The sequence below is a fragment of the Diaphorina citri genome, unplaced genomic scaffold (genome assembly GCF_000475195.1).
Source record: "Diaphorina citri unplaced genomic scaffold, Diaci psyllid genome assembly version 1.1 scaffold354, whole genome shotgun sequence".
Lineage (NCBI taxonomy): Eukaryota > Metazoa > Arthropoda > Insecta > Hemiptera > Psyllidae > Diaphorina > Diaphorina citri.
Window position 1 is genome coordinate 143,996 of NW_007377789.1, and position 18,887 is coordinate 162,882.

General features: G+C 38.2%; 3 protein-coding genes across 3 annotated transcripts in view; 1 reads left to right on the forward strand and 2 right to left on the reverse strand.

Annotated features, from left to right (window-relative positions):
* The first annotated feature begins 133 nt into the window (after window positions 1-133).
* Window positions 134-15,465, forward strand: LOC113466898 (monocarboxylate transporter 9-like). Its single transcript, XM_026822674.1, has 3 exons — window positions 134-519; window positions 11,740-12,034; window positions 15,314-15,465. Exons 1-3 carry the CDS (start codon window positions 436-438, stop codon window positions 15,463-15,465), a joined length of 531 nt encoding a protein of 176 aa, XP_026678475.1. The 5' UTR covers window positions 134-435.
* Window positions 15,466-15,882: 417 nt separating this feature from the next.
* On the reverse strand, window positions 15,883-17,431 carry LOC103507944 (sushi, von Willebrand factor type A, EGF and pentraxin domain-containing protein 1-like). Its single transcript, XM_026822675.1, has 4 exons — window positions 17,174-17,431; window positions 16,600-16,851; window positions 16,085-16,299; window positions 15,883-15,906 (listed from the first exon to the last, which is right to left on the reverse strand). The coding sequence occupies exons 1-4, from the start codon at window positions 17,361-17,363 to the stop codon at window positions 15,883-15,885; spliced, it is 681 nt and encodes a 226-aa protein (XP_026678476.1). The 5' UTR covers window positions 17,364-17,431.
* A 498-nt stretch (window positions 17,432-17,929) lies between these two features.
* Window positions 17,930-18,887, reverse strand: part of LOC103507945 — a 93,448-nt gene continuing 92,490 nt past the window's right edge. The window contains exons 29-30 of the mRNA XM_026822676.1: window positions 18,140-18,355; window positions 17,930-17,940 (exon numbers count right to left, since the gene is read on the reverse strand). Coding sequence (XP_026678477.1) covers window positions 17,930-17,940; window positions 18,140-18,355 — 227 coding nt within the window. The remainder of the gene's footprint in view (window positions 17,941-18,139; window positions 18,356-18,887) is intronic.

Below are 18,887 nucleotides of genomic sequence, written 5' to 3' on the forward strand. Positions count from 1 at the left end.
AAAAAGTTAACTTGTCAGGAGCGCGGGAATATTATCCTGTAGCTCCCATCTTGACATTAGCTTTTTTACTTTCTATTATTTTATATTCCTGCAGAAAAATAATTTGTGCTTCTCAAAAGAGGGTCTTCCGTATCCAAACATACTCGTGTATTATTTTAATAAGTAACTGTGTTTGAAATAAATAATTTTCGTGTTTCCGAGGGTTCAAAGGTGTCGCGTTGAAACCTATTCACACAAGCAGCAGGGAAATGTGAAGCAGGGTTTTCTCTCAGTTTCTCGTTGATGACGGAAAATATTATCGATCCTCTCTAGGCACGCGCCTCTGAATTGTGACCAAGTGTTGTGTAGTCGTGTTATGTGTTTTCCATTCAAAGTTCGTGTTACTATGTTTCGTTCAGAAGTGGCTGCTGGTCCGTTTGGTCCAACGGTTTGGACATGGGGCCGGTGAGTAGCACTCAATCCGTTCAACACATCACCGGCCCCCAATCATCATCCGACAAGATTTTTCAAATGGTAGAGGTAAAGCAACTTTTTATATTATTCTTCTTTATTCACTTTCTCAACTCTAGCACGCTGCCCCCTTGTAATGGCTGAGTAGTTGGACGATTTTAGATTTTTGCTTACGCTGATAACGTATTTATAGTTTTGGATTTACAACCAACCTGTAACACTGGTCACTGCTTGTTTGTGCCAGTTCCTTTGGTAGCAATATTCCACAGACCTGACTTCTCCACAAGTACCAGCATTTCATGTGTTGTATTGAATTCCAAGTCAATTTTGTGGGATTAGCATATTATTTTGCTGCTCTAGTTTGTATCTAATACCTACTTGTCATTGTTTTTGATATCACGAGACTGATAATATTGTATGCATATTTGACATGGTTATTATCTGTCTGTGCTTTACATTGACACTAAAAACTTCAAGCTATCCATAGCCATATTAAGTAAAACTAAATAGGTAACAATATCAGAAAAGAGAAAAATAATTTCTTTTGAGTCATTCTTATCTAAATACAAAAGAGATATCATGGTAAACTAAATAGGTAACAATATCAGAAAAGAGAAAAATAATTTCTTTTGAGTCATTCTTATCTAAATACAAAAGAGATATCATGGTATTTGAGTTTAGGTGAAGTTTCTGCTCTCTGCTCAATACATTCAGTACCAACTGTATACCTAGATAATTTTTAAGTACCTACCTAACCACAACTTCAACAAATTTATAGCAAAATATTTATGTGATCATAAAATTGACATCACTTTTTTTATGAACACCCGGCACTCATTTTGTGAGATAGGTAGGTAGGTACAACTAGATAGAAAATTTAATAGCCAACATGGTTGCACCATCATACAAAAAGATGAGAAACAAGCTTCAGAAAAGGGAGAATTCCAAAAAGAAAAAAGTACAACTATAGAAAGACTTCAAGATTTAAATATGGGTAGGTAAATATAAGTATATCTACTATTCAGTGTTGAAAGTGAAACCTCATGTACTTAATGTAATACATTTGCAAAAACCACAAAAATATTCAGTCTCCACATCAATGCTTTAATATCCCTGTCCTCGATATTTACATTTGGTATCCTTTGTCACCTTGGCAACCTACTGATGAGCAGGAAGGTATCTTATACAGCATTTCTCTTGATCTTATTCCTTGAATTTCCATGTTTCCTTGATAATATCTTTAAGGTAAGTAGATCAAACCAGAGCTTTTGTTCATTTACCACAGTGTTTACACTAATCAAATAAAGGGGAAATAAGAGATTTCTGAAGAAATGCAAAACACAAATTTCGAAGTTCATTTTGTGATGGAATTTTGAGATATTCTGTATTGCAATAATATTACAGTAAATGATTTGCTTCAGGTAATTTATTATTTGCTTCTTAGTGTTGCTTGCTTCTGAAAAATATTGAATTCACATTTAAAAATTGGAATTTGCTCAATATTTATGACTCAGCTGCTTTCTTTTTACCCTGTGAAAGTAACATGATGTTATGTAATCATTTAATATTGAACGGAAGAATTTTTTGATATCATTCATTCATTGTGTTTGAATTTTCTCCAACTTTTCCTTCCTGTATTACCTACACAGACTTATTGTGTGCCTTTGTACTTCAATGTACTTAGTCAATATTTGAGTAGGTACCAAAGTACTGAGCTTCATAGTCTGAGTATTAAGATCTTTCCGCCATTCACGTTCAGACTCGCTGACAGACCTAGGTCTGAGCTGAGTGGTAGGCATTACAATGCAATGATGGGGGGTTTAAAACCCGAACTACCAGAAAAGATATCTCCTTCCCTTCTAATGACGATCTTACGTCTAGCAAATTCTAGACTTGTTGGTATTGTTTGGCCTATGGCTTCATCTAATGAAAACATTATGTTAATTTCATCCTCTGAGTCATTAATTCGCAGAAGATCGCTACAAATTAATTACTGAGTGCTAATTACTTCCAATTATGAAGTATCTAAGCAAATCACTTGTTCAAGGACGACGAAGAATCGTTTTCAGAGACAAAGTGCCTACCTATAATATCGGATCTATTAAATAATGGAGTTTTACTTGTAGGTAATTTCGTAACTACATACATATTTAGATATCTAATCTATGTCAGTATGTACCAAGTTTTCACTACTTGTGTTTCGTTCCACAAATAGGTCTTAGATACCTATTTTTAAAAAGAGAAGTTTTTCTACTCCTTTCTTCTTCGCTTTTTCCCGTGTTCAAACGGGGTAGGTGTTTAAAAAGCCTCTCAATCAGCCCAAGCTACTAGCTAGGGCGATTGCTTTGGACTGACCTTTGGTTTAGGCTAAAAAAAAAAAAAAAAAAAAAAACTGGATGTTGCGGGGCCCACTCAGCCTCGTGAGGAAAATGAGTAGCTATGACATATAAATGCACATAGCGACCGGTGACAGCATGGTAGGTAAACATTGGATTTTAGGATTATCAAGATATTGGGAAAAATCCTACAATGCTGCAGTGAGCACCAAAGTTGTGATATAATGACACAAAGAAACTGCATTTACATTTACATAAGGAAAGTATCCTATAATGAGGAAAGTAATGAATTCGCAAAACTTCTTATTTGTTAATAGAAAGAACGGTTCTTATTTCTTATGAAATCTACACAGTTTCTTCAGACTCAAAGACCGTACTTTGGAAATTCTATTCTACAGGTACCCTAGTTTTCGTCGAGGGCACTATACTGAAAAGCTGCAATGGGACAATCCCTAGGTAACTTGAAATTTATTCTCTCGACTCCGCCGATTCAGTTCCACTCTCTGCAGCATTGTTACAACAGCTGACGCCTTACTCTTCTTCGTTCAGAGTTGCCCGTTGCCCACATTAATGCCCAGTCTCTTATATCTCATCATGCCAACCTACTTGCTACTTTTGGTAATAGAAGTTTTCATGCCATTCTTGTTTCTGAAACTTTCCTCAAACCATCATTACCAGATGTTTTAGCTTCTATTCCTGGCTATAATCTCATCAGAAATGACAGACTGCATTCGCGTTGTGGTGGAGTAGGTATTTATCTTCGGGACGGCATGGACTTTTCAGTTCTAGAGTGTTCTGATGGTAATGTCGCCAGGAAGATTGAATACCTTTTGGTTGAAATAAGATTTTATCATAAGAAGCTTTTGTTGGGAGTAGTTTACAGGCCACCTACAGTTGCTTATTCTGAAGATCTCGAGACTTTATTGAGTTCCTGTTTGCCTCTCTATGATGATGTCATAATTATGGGTGATTTCAATTGCGATCTAAATCTTAGTAATTTACCATCTAAAAGATTTAAAAATCTAATCAAGTCTGTCAATTTATCTATTTTACCTTCAAAAACTACATTTCATTTAGATAATTATGACAGCTTATTAGATCTCGCAATTGTTAAATTACCCAATAAGGTTCAATATTACGAGCAGGTTTCTGCACCTGGTTTTTCTCATCATGATTTAATATTCATGGCCTATCAATTAGGTAGTATTAAATACTCGGTGTGTACTGGCAGTATAAACAAGATATACAGTAGAACCTCGATTATTTCAACTGATTGGGACCGAGGGTAGTTGAAATAATCCAAGTTCCGTATAGAACAATGGAAAAAGGGCAAAATTTGGGTACAAAAAAACAAAATAGGGAATAAATACCCTATCGAATCCTTTGAAAACTAAAAAAAAAAAAAAAACTTCTGGTTATACAGTCAGTGATGTTATATCTTTTTGCTAGTCTAAACTCAAGTCTTCTCTGTTCTTTATCTTTAGATTGAGGTTCTTGTTGAAGAGCTACCTCGTGACTCTTATCTCACTCTCATTAGAAAAAATTACTATAGTCTAGGTGTCGAGAATCAGCACATCTATTATACACAGTTCCAGTCTTCGGTGATACCGTGATCTTCTATCTTTTTGTCAGTCTAAACTTCTGGTGATACAGTGATGTTATATCTTTCTACTAGTCTAAACTCAAGTCTTCTCTGTTCTTTATCTTTAGATTGAGGTTCTTGTTGAAGAGCTACCTCGTGACTCTTATCTCACTCTCATTAGGTCAAATCATGTCTGTCATGGAGAGCCTCTTCACAATTTTGTGGATATGACAGCATTACTAAGTGCTCCCTTTTCACTTTCCTTATCCTATAATAAGGAAAGTATGTCAGCTCCCATGGCGTAGTGGTCACTGCACTCGCCTTGCACGCGGGAGACCCGGGTTCGATTCCCGGCGGGGTCAAGAAATGTCTTCTACATCTCTGATAGTAGACACACAGGTGTTAAAGCTCTTACCACATGCATGACGCCTGTTTGAAGTGTCGCTTAGCACACACCTTATTGTTCGGAAATCAATTTCACTACAATCGTGAGTATGCCCCATAGCTCCGGGGGTATTGAGAGTCCCACTGATGAAAGTAATCAGGTAGCATTGTTAGTAAGGACTAAGGAGGTAGGAGATTAAGCTGCATTGTCGTCTATAGTTTTTTTCTATGACTAGACTTCATGAGGCTTGAGCTCTTGTAGAACGCTGAAAAAATACAAGTAGAAAAACTCATTCCACGGAACTAGTTTATAGACTATGAAATTTCGTCTTTTTGTAAGGACATTTTATCTGATTTGTCAAGAACCGATCAACCGAATTTCGTCAGATATGAAAAAATTGTAAAGTTCACTTTTCTATGACTAGACTTCATGAGGCTTGAGCTCTTGTAGAACGCTGAAAAAATATAAGTATAAGAAAAACTCATTCCACGGAACTAGTTTATAGACTATGAAATTTCGTCTTTGTAAGTACCTTTTATCTGATTTGTCAAGAACCGATCAACCGAATTTCGTCAGACATGAAAAATTTGTAAAGTTCACATTTTGGAATGATCCCCTGACAAAAAACTCATTAAACATCCTGTTAGTGAGATACTTTAGATCACCGTATTTTGTATGGAATAACTATCTTGCTGTCAGTCTTAAGTCTTATTGATGACTCTGAGAGTGATTCCTAGAAAAAATTACTATAGTTTAGGTGTCGAGAATCAGCACATCTATTATACAGAGTTCCAGTCTTCGGTGATACCGTGATCTTCTATCTTTTTGTCAGTCTAAACTTCTGGTTATACAGTCAGTGAGTTATAAGTCTTCTCTGTTCTTTATCTTTAGATTGAGGTTCTTGTTGAAGAGCTACCTCGTGACTCTTATCTCACTCTCATTAGGTCAAATCATTTCAACGTCGCTCTGGGTTAAAAGTTCCATATTTTCATTTCGCTAGGTCTGTGCATCTGATGAGATATTAGCGTGTGCCGAGTTCATAAATTTATGTAAAAGTTTTCACCGGGGAGCTGAATCTCAAAGTGAAGTTTTATTTATGACTAGACAGGGAAATGGAAAATGACAGGGAGGAACCTTGAAAATGAAATGGGAATAATCTGGGGGGATTCCAGGATAATTTATCCTGGAGTATCCTGAATTAATCATTGTTCTGACAAACACGTGGAACTCCTGAAGGAATATTGAAGAGAAAAATGTCTGCCACCTGTCTCTCAGAAATTGAAACCCCATCAGCGTCACAAATCTGGGGAATGATGTAATGTGGTTTATTTTATCATTGGCTAGCGCTAGTTTATAGTTGAATCTGACATGTTTTCTGGGACATGACAAGAGTCTCAGCGTAATAAAATTGAGAGAGGTGAAGGGTAAGAGGGTTAGAGCGACCTTTACATACAGGGTGTCCCAGAAAACCTGAACATGGTATTGTACTTCGCGGATAAGCTCAACCCATCCTATAGGGCTGTTTGCCCCTACATCTAAGCTTCAAAATAGGCTTTTGTGTACGGTTATATTGGACTGGCTGTGGAGGTCCGATTTCCTGGCAGGGTGGATTTTTGGGGGATTTATAGTCGGATTTCGGGTTGCACTCATCCTGAGGAGCTCATTTACAAGTGACGGTATTCGAAATTTGCATTCAGATGATGCAAGTCCCCAGAGCCTGGAACGAAGAACGAAGACTAGAAACAAACGCGAGAAGAAGAAAGAAGACGAATAAGAAAATTCTTCTAAATTGCAGTAACAAATGAACAGTGAGAAACAAATTGAAGTGTTTTTGCAAATATCCAACTCCAAACACCATGAAGATTTGAAGTGAAACGTTCCTATATACACGTGTTGCAATAAAACATGTGATGCACTTCATGCTAAAACATGTACCATCTGAAACACAACTCTGTACACGAGGAAAAAGTTAAAGGTTGTTGAGATATATTGGACCTTTATTGAAGTGGAGGGTTGTCCGTAGGCGAGCTTGATGGATTTCTGCCACAAGTGCCACAACTAACTTTTATCCCTAGAGCCTTATTATGAAGGGTCCAGTAAAAGGGACAGGTTTCATTAGGGACTTTATGCGGATCACCTTCTCATTTGGAGGTTAGAGGGGGGCACAGAGTGAGCACCCAAGCCTCAGAGTGGGTTTTTTGTGTAAAGAAGACTCTGAAGCCCATTTTTTGCTCTACTGAAAAATAGTATAAGTGGAGTTTTATCCTCGAGTTTGAGGATTTGAGATTGACCACACTAACAAGCAGCCTACTGCTCGGGCAAAGGGACCCTTAGGTCCTTTTCGACCAGTTATAGGTAGTCGACACATTGTTAAATTACTGGCCTCCATTTTTCGCTCTACTGAAAAATAGTAAAAGTGGAGTTTTATCCTCGAGTTTGAGGATTTGAGATTGACCACAATAACAAGCAGCCTACTGCTCGGGCAAAGGGACCCTTAGGTCCTTTTCGACCAGTTATAGGTAGTCGACACATTGTTAAATTACTGGCCACATTGATATACCGAAACACTCATAGATCGGACAACTCAGTAACACCCTATACCGTTTCCTTCTGACTACTCTCTCGGGATGAAGCAATCTACCTGTTGGGCTCACATTAATCTCTGCCCGTCAACAAGCCGTGATGATTTTTTCCCTTCACGTGTCTGAGATTAGAGGATAATAAAATTAAGTGGTTGAGTGCACTAGGCACTAGGGTGTTCTCATCTTGATGAGATAACGGGGAGGAAGGGAAGGGGGAAGGTTAGAGAATTAGAGAAAAGAGAAGCGAGAAGAGAGAAAATCAGGGAAAACATGGTTTAAATTGCGAAATAGGGAGCTGTAGGAAATATGAAAAAGATTTTAACTTCGTTCGTAGCAATCAGCAAAACTCTATCCTCAACATCTGAGAAGTAGATAGATAGTCCAACTAATTAAATCATACAGATTTGTTTGTAGCCTAACTGCTCAGCACACCTTAATACGGAGCTCAGATTTTGCATACGGTAGGTATACACCTACTGAATTCATCAAATTAACCCCTTGGCAACAGAAATCTGGAAATATAGATAACTAGGATAACTCAATTTGTGTAGTCCTGTCCTCTGTATTTCTGAACTCTGTTTCTATTACCGAACAAAACTTCATAAACATTGCTCACTTATGTTCCTCTAATTGCAAAACGGGTTAAATTATAGATTTTCGCAGAATAAATGGCTGATTGAAAGTGGTTTTTAATATATGTCCCAAACGAAATGTGTCATTCGAATGTTTTGCCGCCTCAATATAATAACGTTGGCCAAATCATTTTCATTTTCGAAGCGTTGGGACTGAATGTCTTTCACATCTTGTGACATTTCCCATCTAGCCAGCTTGTCAGCTGAGCGCATTATGACCCAATACTGTGTTTTACTTTTGCTTTCATTGCGTTGCTGTAAAATAAATCTGGTGTGTACATCACACGACTTTCCTTATCTTATTGAATTATACGGAAACCCGCCATAAAGCGGTCAAAATATCGCCAACTGTTGCTCCGATCTGAACCAAAAGTTTCGTGTCACATTTGAGGGATTCATACCAATTTTTAAGTTTCGAGCTCTTACCGTTCTCGAGATATTTTGTTTACAGACAGAGTCGCACACGGACCAATGGCTGGAACTTTGGATTTAGGTTCTGGGGACCTCAAAAAGTGTTTAGGCACTAAAAACTGACCATCGAAAATTTTTACCGAATACATTTCTTTCCTTATACCTAGTTATACTATAAGGAAAGTAAAAACACACGAAATATTGGCAGATGTCTCTGCATTCATAAAAAATCACTTTTGTTGTTTAGTGTGGTAGGTAATGCAGGTAGATAGGTGCTTCATTCCAAAAATGTAGCAATGAATAATTGGGAATATACGGGAGGTGAAGAGATCGAGATATAAAATAGAATATGACAGATGTTCTTTGGGGGGCCTAAGCCCACTTGTGTTGCGAAAAACGGCAGTTATCTATTAGAAAATTATACGTATAAGTTACAGGTATTGTTCAGGGCCGTATTTTTCTCCTTTACTGTAGGCCAGACTCTGAAAATTTGGACCATACGACCCTGGTATTGTTGGTTGGATTAGACAACCTACCGCTCTGGCCAAGTGATGGTCAAGAACACAGCCTCTCAACCTATGGGTGCCGGGTTAGAATCCCGGCTATAGATCGGAAATTATCTAATGAAAACTTTCCGGCATATTTAACTACGAGTAGGTGTCAAACTATCAAGGAATTTACCATTTACTTGACTATCAAAGTATCGATTTTATCAAAGTTAAAGTTAGATACAATTTGCAAGAAAGTTGGAAAATGACGAAAACGCTGTCGAAACCACGAAGAAGTTTGCCTCGTTAAGAAATTTTCCGTGTGATGAAGTTTCTGCGCTCTTAAGAAGTACTTTTGGTATTTCAGATTCAATTAGGGGTTTTTAATGTAAATTTCATTTGATGCAAGCACTCGTAGGTAGCTAAGTACCTTTGAAAGGCTCACACACGAGTAAGCGAACTTGAAAATTTTCTCGCGGTGAACATAAGTTACATAAGGGAATTTGACAAGGTGGCTGCTGTTTTCAAGGGGAAACAACTTGACTTGGAGCTAAGTTAAGTGAAATTATGGCTAAGCACCCCTCAAGTTGGCAATCTATTGATTTTACTATTCACATAAAAATCTGGTGTGAACATCACACGACTTTCCTTATCCTATTGAATGATGCTTATCTGAGTGTTCTTTTATCCTAACTTTTACAATATCTCTAACCGTTTTGTCGCTATAGCTGAAAACCGCCAAAATCGGTCGAAATCTGTCCAAAAGCAAAATACCGCCAAGCGTAGCAACCATCTCAACCAAACGTTTTGTGTTGCATCCTTGTCACATTTATGAACTACATACCAAATTTCAAGTCTCTAGCTTAAATTCTTAATCTTTAATGGATAGCTGCTTCGAAATTCTATAAATTTTATAATGAGGAAAGACTTTTCGCAAGGTAGATATTTAAAGGAACTAAACGAAGAAATAGAAATGAAGGCTGTTTGAGAAAGATCATAAAAATTTCAACTACGAGTTCTGAATCTTAAAGGATTTCTGCGAAATAAGAAGCGATCAGTGAAGAGTTTTACTGCTTATACTCCTACTTTATAAGTAGGTAATAAAAGAAACTACTCCTCCTATGAAGCTGGATAGTAAACAATTTTCTAGTTAGGGTAATTTTATTGGTCTTAAGCTCTAATTATTCGGTGAAGTTTAATTAAACAGGAAAACACAAGTTTATAATTATAGGTAGGTAATTTATTAACTTCAGCCACTTTGTGTCCTTTCAGGAAGTTTTCTTTTATGTGGCCTTGTGACATTTTCTACCAAGTTTACCCTTCGCCTAATACGCCTATCTAACCTTAAGAAAAAAGACTCTTCAATAACATCTGAAGATTCAGGAGACGACAAATCTCAGTTTTGTTTCCTTATTTTGTACGTCGTGTTTTGTAGGGAATGTTGGGATTTTGACCACCTTATTTTTTCTTTCATTGGTTTGGCCTCAAAGCCCAACCACACAGCCAGGGTGACTGACGGACTTTGTCCTTTTACTAGCTGATGTTTTAGGGGTAGACACTTTAATTCAAACCCGCTCTTGTATTTTCCATTTTAGTAAAAGCAAGAAATTAGTTTGATACGATGTGATGGAACTTTTAGAACCAGAACGACCTAGTGTAGGAATAAACAAATTGAATTTTAAACAAGTTAGGTAATTTTATTGTAACCAAACTTCCAACTTTGCAGGATTTTAAAAGCTTGGAATAGAAATCCAGACAATAGACGCGACTAGGTGAAAAGTTCAAATTGGCAAACACATATTTTCGTAATAAAATTTTCACGTTATGCATTTTGTAATTAAGTTTTCTCGGAAGTTTTTTAGTGAAAACTTATTCGAGTGTAAAAAAATTTTAGCTCGTGTTTATTAATTTGCATCACAGAAGGAATGCTTAGCTTGAGGAAAATTTGAAAACTTGAAGAGGCCGTGGGGAAAAAGATGGGGTCCTATTTTCTTGAAAATTAGTTTTAAATTTTAAGTTCTGTACCTTCCTTGATTTGTATGAAAGGGGTCATATCTCAGTACCCACTCATATGTGTGCATTGTTAATCATTGAATTCAAAAATGCCAAGCTTTTCTGCTGCAAATTTCAACTTCATTTCCTATCTGAAGTAAAAATATGGAGGAAGATACTTACATACATACCTACTTGGATCCTAAAACCTAAAATACACCTGAATTTTTTTCCCCGTGATGATATCTTCTAGTAAGAAAGAGACGAATCGTTTTTGTCTTTTCAATTTTATTTTATGTTCACGATTTCCAAGGAAAAAAAAGTTCCTTTGAAAGCTGCACATTCCACAAAGCAGTGCCTTAAAAGCTAGTTTTCTAATTAAATTTTATTTCTAGGCTACTCGGGATTTGAACTCTATTGTGACATTGGAACAAAGAGATTTAGCTCTGTAGACTTGTAGACGATAGTAAAAAAAAAAGAAGTGAATTCGTTTGGAAGTTTCGTCAGCTATTTTCAATTCGTTCTAGGCCTAGGCCTCAGTTTTGAGTCGTTAGGCAAATTCAATGAACTCATTGTTATCTATTAGCCAGAACTGTACAGGCTTGAACAGAGCTTTTTCTAAAGATGTGTCCACACATAGTCGATAGCCGTCGATCGATGTCGACTGAATCGTCCACACTGCCTTGACAACATAGATTCACTTCTTCGATCGACTATCTATCGACATTCGTCGACTATGTGTGGACACAGCTCAAGGAGTATTTCTAGCCTGAAAAGCAATATAGTCTCTCAGGAAAGTGGCTCTCAAAATGAGCCACATAGCACACAAATTTGATGAATTCTATTTCTAATCAGTCTACCCCCATTTCTCTTCCTTCCAGGCGGAGAGTGAAGTTTCCTGCCCCGGTGATGAAACTGCACGCTTAACCATTGACGGAGACGATGCCCAGGAAGATGACGTTCTCTCCTATTGCGACTACACCGAGATCCCGCCTCCCCCAGACGGGGGCTACGGGTGGGTCATCGTCATTGCGAGTTTCCTCTGCAACATGATTGTGGACGGGATAGCCTACACTTTCGGAGTCTTCCTGGGGGAATTTGTGCGATATTTCGGCGAGGGCAAAGGGAAAACGGCCTGGGTCGGCAGTTTGCTCTCCGGGATGTATTTGAGTTGTGGTGAGTAAAAAGGTATAGTTTGTATTAAGAGGGGGAAAAATCAAGATAAATAGAGCGCTGGGTCACGGATTCGATTTCCGTCCGGGGCGGATTTTATCCTAAACAGGTACGGTTCGTTCTCGGATCAGCTGGCTTTCTCCTATCCTGTATTCCTTCTCTCTTCGCTTTCGGGAAGATGAAATCTTTCCCTCTATTAAACCTCGAAAAGAAAAAGAAAAAAGTCTTTCAGGTATCCTACTCTTTTAAATTTTACTGTCGATTTGGATACAAACATTGACTTCAGGCCAATAAATTTGAAGTTTTAATAATGAAAGCCGTTAATATGCAAGTAGGTGCTTTTGATTAAAATATTACCACAACACGCAACATTTGTGTCAATTTTTACGTCACTTAAAGCAGTCCTGGAGAAAATTATTGTGGGGTTAATTTTACACGTTCAATGAATTCAAAGTTTGCCCTACAAAGCAGAGTTGAATGTAGCGTACAAAGAAACAGTAATATCGTCTGTTATTACCGCTAAACAGCTAGTAAGACACTGCGATTAAAGTAATTTCACGAGAAAGCTAACTTGGGGAAATTACTTTTATTGTACTTTCTCCCTCATTCATTTTTCTCTCAAATCTACGAAGTTGTTCTGAATTAAAATCGCATGTTTTTGGATGTTAATGTTGAGCAAACTTTTACATCACAAAGTTTTAAAATTTTGCAGAATGAAAGTTTTAGTGGCGAAAAACGGAAAAAGTCTGTAGAATTTTTGCAACAGTACGTATCTTCGAGACTCACTTTTGAATATAATGTGCCTTGAATGACTTGGATTACATATTCAACATTTTAAGAACGGATTAATGGAGCCAACTTTGTTTAATTAATTTCAAATCGGCAACGATCAAAGTTCCTTGAAAAAACCCCGTAGATTCGTATAAGCTTAACCCATCTTTTAGGGCTGTCCAGCCCCTACACCTAAGCCTCAGTTTGGGCTTTTTGTGTATGTGAATTACCAAAGGCATCCAGGAAGTTTTTGTCGAAATAGTACGTAAGATGTGACATTTTTGACTCATTTTGGTGTGTAACATTTTTGACTCATTTTATGAGAAAAATCTACTCTACGGATTTATGGACTAAAGTTCTCTCATGTTATCAATTCAGCACTCAAGTGTCAAATTTGGCTCGTATATAAATATTTTTCTCCCATCGTACGTCAATTTTATGTTTTCAGTTTTTTCCTCTTGCCGAATTTTTTTTTGCCGAACGGGGGTAATTTCTCATGGGGGGAAACTCTGGGAAGTTTTAATGGAATTCATGAAGTATGAGCAAGAGTTATGGTGAATGCCCTTCCAACTGAAAAAATTAACTTTTCCCTTAAAAGCATATTTCCGTACTCTTTCTAGAATCTCGAGAGTAATTTCCGTGAAATTTGATTTGGCTTTTACAAATTCGTGTCCCTTTTCGTAAAGAGTTGTGGCATTTGTGTGTCTTTCGTTTTCGTTTTCTTCCATTTTATTCGAGTGACATTTTATTTAAATGGTACCCCGTCAACTCTTGTGTTTTCACTGCTGGGTTGGATCCACTCTCTTTTATTTTATTTAACATGAAATTCTGTAGTGTTTCAATCCACCCTTTGGTAGCGCCTGATGGTAGCTTATAGTATGAAGGTTCGAGTCCCAGTTCAGACTTTTAAACAAAACTTGTAGGCTGTTAAAATTTGACATACAGTCCCCACATCGTTTCGGTTCCTACCCGTTTCGAACGTTGGCGATCATAATGGCAATGCGGGCCCACAAAAGGCTTACTTTTACGACTCTAGGGTCGTCCGATTCCGTCAAAACGGGTCCACCATTCGGACACTGACCGCCAGTACGGAAAGGGTCATATTGCACTTTGTTTACATTTAATGCCTGCTGATAAAGAAGCTTGGTGCTGTGCGATGCAGCTATGCACAAGTAGGAGTTAGTTGTCAGTAAAAATGAGCATATGAGATATTTATTTTCATAATATTGTTGTTCTCATGGTTATCATTAACTTCCTCACTCGTTTTTCCATTTGTAGAAAGAGAAAAACGTGGGGTTTTGTGTGTTGTGTGAATACTTTCCCTTCATAGTAGATGAACATTTCATGTTCTGTTGCAACGTGAATTCTGCTGAAATGCATGGGTAGCCGAATAGTGATGGCAGAATAAATAAAGGATATCTTTTCTTTTTTTTCTGCCACACACTGGGGTGATGGTCTCTAGCCATGTTTGATTGGCTCGTCCTGAACCGCAGTCAACCATCATTTTATTGCTTTAAGCTGTATAGGTAGACACCTATACAGTAGGGGGTAGACCGTATTCAAGACCATGGTTCTATTGGACAAAAGTTCTTTTGACTAGATTGAAAATCTTTAAACTTCCAAGTTCTGAAGACATACAACTAAAAATTTGGTGTGAAAAACTCACGATATTTCTTAACCAAGACTAGATTATCCTTTGAGTTTAATTAGATTTCATCTAGTTGTTGCTCGCACGTGGACACACAAAATAAAAGCTTAAAGCAATAAAATTTCTATGATCTGTTTTCAGATGCGATATTATTGTTTTCTAGGCTCGATAGATAAATCCATCCAAGTTGGCAAAAACAAATAAAATTTCCTCTTCTCCCAAGGAGAGGAGAAAATTTCCCTTTAACACTTAAGGGGCCGGTGTCCCAAATTGTGTAATATGAACTAGAACGTCCCTGATTATTTGTGTCTTCTTGGTTTTTCGTAGAGTTTTTCGTCAACCTCTCAATCAGTCCTGGGGTGATTACTTTGGGCTGACATTTGGTTTTGGCTACAAAAATTGAACGAGTGGATGCCTTTCGCACTCAACTATCGCATCCTTTGCTATTTCTTTAGCAAGGGAAATTTCAGGCTGGTATCCTCCCTGTTTAAAGTTCCCCTAGCCAGATAAATGCACAACAGTATGATATGATAGAAAGTTGAGCTTTATATTTATGAGTTGAATGTCAGAAAGGCGTAGAGAAAAGAGGAGAGGCAGCTCTAAAGAGGGATTTTTAATTTGACATGTTGACTCTGTTTGTTCCTTTCAAATAATAGACGTGTTCAAATAGACAAGTGAAAAGGGAGCGTTCCAAATTCTTAATCTTTAGGGCTGTTTGCCCCTACACCTAAGCCTCAGTTTGGGCTTTTTGTGTATGTGAAAAACAAAAGGCATCCAGGAAGTTTTTGTCGAAATAGTACGTAAGATGTGACATTTTTGACTCATTTTGGTGTGTAACATTTTTGACTCATTTTCCACTTCAGGACCGGTGGTCAGTGCCTTGGCAAACAAGTTCGGATGTCGGACCGTATGCATAGCTGGAAGTATTATAGGTTGTCTCGCGTTCGCTTTGAGTACTCTGTGTCAGAATGTAAATCAGCTCATGTTGGTCTATGGAGTGATGGGCGGTAAGTAGCTACCAGCATATATAGGTGTGTACTGGCAGTATAAACAAGATATACAGTAGAACCTCGATTATTTCAACTAATTGGGACCGAGGGTAGTTGAAATAATCCAAGTTCCGTATAAAACGATGGAAAAGGGGCAAAATTTAGGTACAAAAGAACAAAATAGGGAATAAATACCCTATCGAATCCTTTGAAAACTAAAAAAAATAATGCCGATCTTGGGGTTTGGAATAATACTTGTACTCCTAGAGAGTTGAAATAATGGAGGTTGAAATAATCGAGGTTCTACTGTATTCTATTCTACTGTGCTGATTACCAAGTAGAATCGAAACAATGTGCAAATCCAACTTCAGTGGAAGTTATTTATTGGCACCGATGTTGAATTGTAATAATTTTGTGTGTTGTCAAGACGTGGGCGAGAAATATCAGGACATGAGGCACACAGTAGCCTGGAAGAGACTGACGAGAAACGCCGACCATATTCAAATAGGAAAAGGGTAGGAAGAAGAAGTTGAATTGTAATAATAATGGCCTACACAATAGCCTGGAAGAGACTGACGAGAAACGCCGACCATATTCAAATAGGAAAAGGGTAGGAAGAACAAGTTGAATTGTAATAATAATGGCCCCGTACTTGTCAGCCGCGGTTACTGTCACGTTCTCGAAGTCTCCCAACAGGATGGTCGCCCGGTCAGGACTGAAAGTGACAGTCACCTCTCCCGAAGCATCAGATACATTGACGCGACGTCTGGTCTCGTTAAAGTTCATGACATAACTGTCTTGCTTGTCAACCAGTTCGATGATGTAGCTCTGAGGACAGCTGAGGAGTGGTGGAGTTTCGTCTGTGGAAGAAATGGGAAGATAATTGATTGATTGTCAGAGTTCGGATTCAACCTCAGTAGTGAAATGGTTAGCGCGGTGAACTTCAGATTGGAGGCTGTTGGTTCAAGTCCAGTCGAGACATAAAATTTGGCACAGAGAACTAATCAACGAAGGACATTTCTGTGATTCTCCCACATTTTTGAAGGACTATTTTAATAAGAGTTCATTTGTTGGGAAATACTTGGTACATCATGACTGGTATATTGGATTATGCCATAATTATAATATCATGTCATGCATCATGTCCGCTCTATACTCACCGACAACGGTAATGTTAATCTCACAGATGGCCACATTTCCATCAAAATCGTAAGCAATATATTTGACGGCCATATCGTGAAATGTGATCATAGGTGTCTTGAAGCTCTGGGGTTTAATCTCTAGCCGGGCTATGCTTCCACTGTTGTCGACAGCCACTGGCTCTGTGATGTTGACTGGCTCGATACCATTGGGACCTTTGCGAACGATGATGGGCTGTTGGGGACAGTTCTGGAATACTGGGGGCTCGTTGTCTGAACGGGAGAGAGAGGAAGGAAATATTAAAGAAAATGTCATAAAAGTAGGTTTATTTAAATTACCTATAAGCGTTCGACTTGCAAATATTGGGTCACCACCTGAGAGCTATGTCTACCTGATGATCTCCAAGAAGAAAAAAACCTCTTAGCCTCTTAACTGCTGGAAGGTGCTGATTGAATTGGACTCTAAGCCCCACATTTTTCTTTTCAACTTTTAACTTAGCAGGAAGATTGTGTATCAGCTACAGCCTTATAATTGCTGTAATTTATTATTTATAATGGTTTTTAGTACAATTCAACAAATCTTGTTTCAACTCACCCACACAAGGAGAATACCCATAGTCATATCCCAGCAGAGGTTCTACTTTAGGTTCTTCACATCCCATCAGCTCGAACTTGAGACAAGCGTTATCCATGTAGCTCACAATACCCAGAATGACAAATCTAGCCTGTACAAACTTAGGCAGCGTGATCATAGCTAGTTCTCCGTAGTTGCCTGGATCTCTCATGGTGAGATTAAAGTTGGGGAAGTACACCACAAAGTTCTCACTCTCGGCTTGTTTGTAGAAGAATCGGATTTCGGTTGGTCTTCCTACGATGTCGTTGGTGACAACACCTTTCACTAGGATAGCCTGTAAAGGATAAAGGAAATTTTAATGAAACCGAAATCGAAGAGAGAAGGAGGACAGATTAGTAGTACGCTAACCGTTCTGAAAACGAACCTTATCTGGTTGGGATACAGTATACAGTTCACCTCTGGCGGGACTCGAACCCGCGACCTATCTATTATCTTTCATATAAGTGTCTTTAAGCATCATTCTATGTTAAATTTATAAACATGAATAAATAAATATTGGATTTGATTTGATAGCGCTTATAAGACAGGCACCTCATCTTCCAAGCTAATTAGGTTGGGTCTTGGGCTTGCCTAATTTGAAAGAATAACCTTCCATAGAAGTTTGTCTTAAGCATCAGGTTTAATGGTTGGAAACTCACCTTGACTCTAAACACCTGGCCTAGATCCACACTGACATAAGTGAAAGCTTCTTGCTAATTCACCGAACGGTAGTGAGGTCTACGTTTTAACTAGAGAGTTTTGCATTTGGTGGGTGAGGTTATTACGAAGAGACAGATTGTCGCCGAATGGAGGGTAAAAGCCCCGTCACCAAAGACCTTATCAATCAATCAAACAAGAAAGTTTTAACTAAGGCCATTAGCAAGATCAACTTGAAGCAATTTAATTTCTTTCCTTTATATCGTTCCTCACTGTTCCCTGTGTACTTACCAATCGGTACACATAGACCTCCATGTTGGCAAGAGTTCTCAGTACATTGAATAGCCTGACATTCTTCTCTGCCAGCAGCTCCTGTACTCTTGGTCCTGGTATTAGTGGGACACTGCAAGCATTGACTCTGACCAGATAAGGGCTGATAGAAGTTGACCGGACAGGGGAAGCATGGGGCTAGGCCCGTGTCTGAGTATTGACCGGGAGGGCATTTGGCTGAAAACAGAAGAAAGGGTGTGATATTGTAACCTTGTGCCAATTTGTGTATTCATAGCGTCATACATATGGCGTCGATTTTGAAGATGTTTAGTATTAACCAACCTATTGAAAGTATTGAACCAGTGGATAGAAATAGAAACAGGTAATCCAAATCCCCGTGAAAAGAAACAACTCCTGGTCGTCTGTCTCCTGGTCGTCTGTGTCTGTCTGTCTCTGTACGTAGCTTGACTCTTGATTTATTGTATTCCAAAGATATTCGCGCTGATTCCCGTTCAGATTAGGTGTTATACATACTTGGTATACAATAAATAAGACTCTGGTCTATTATAACGACTCACAAATAATAAATTGGCAAGTTGGAAAAATGCTAGAGCCCTAGGGGGGATATCGCGCTTAGAACTGTTCGATCACAACATGGAGATATTTACCTTTCAGAGGTAGCGTTAATGCTAGAGTCCGGAATTCTGCCGGATGCCAATCCAAGGGGTTTGATGATTTTACATTCCGGTTCTCGCACACAAGTGATAGG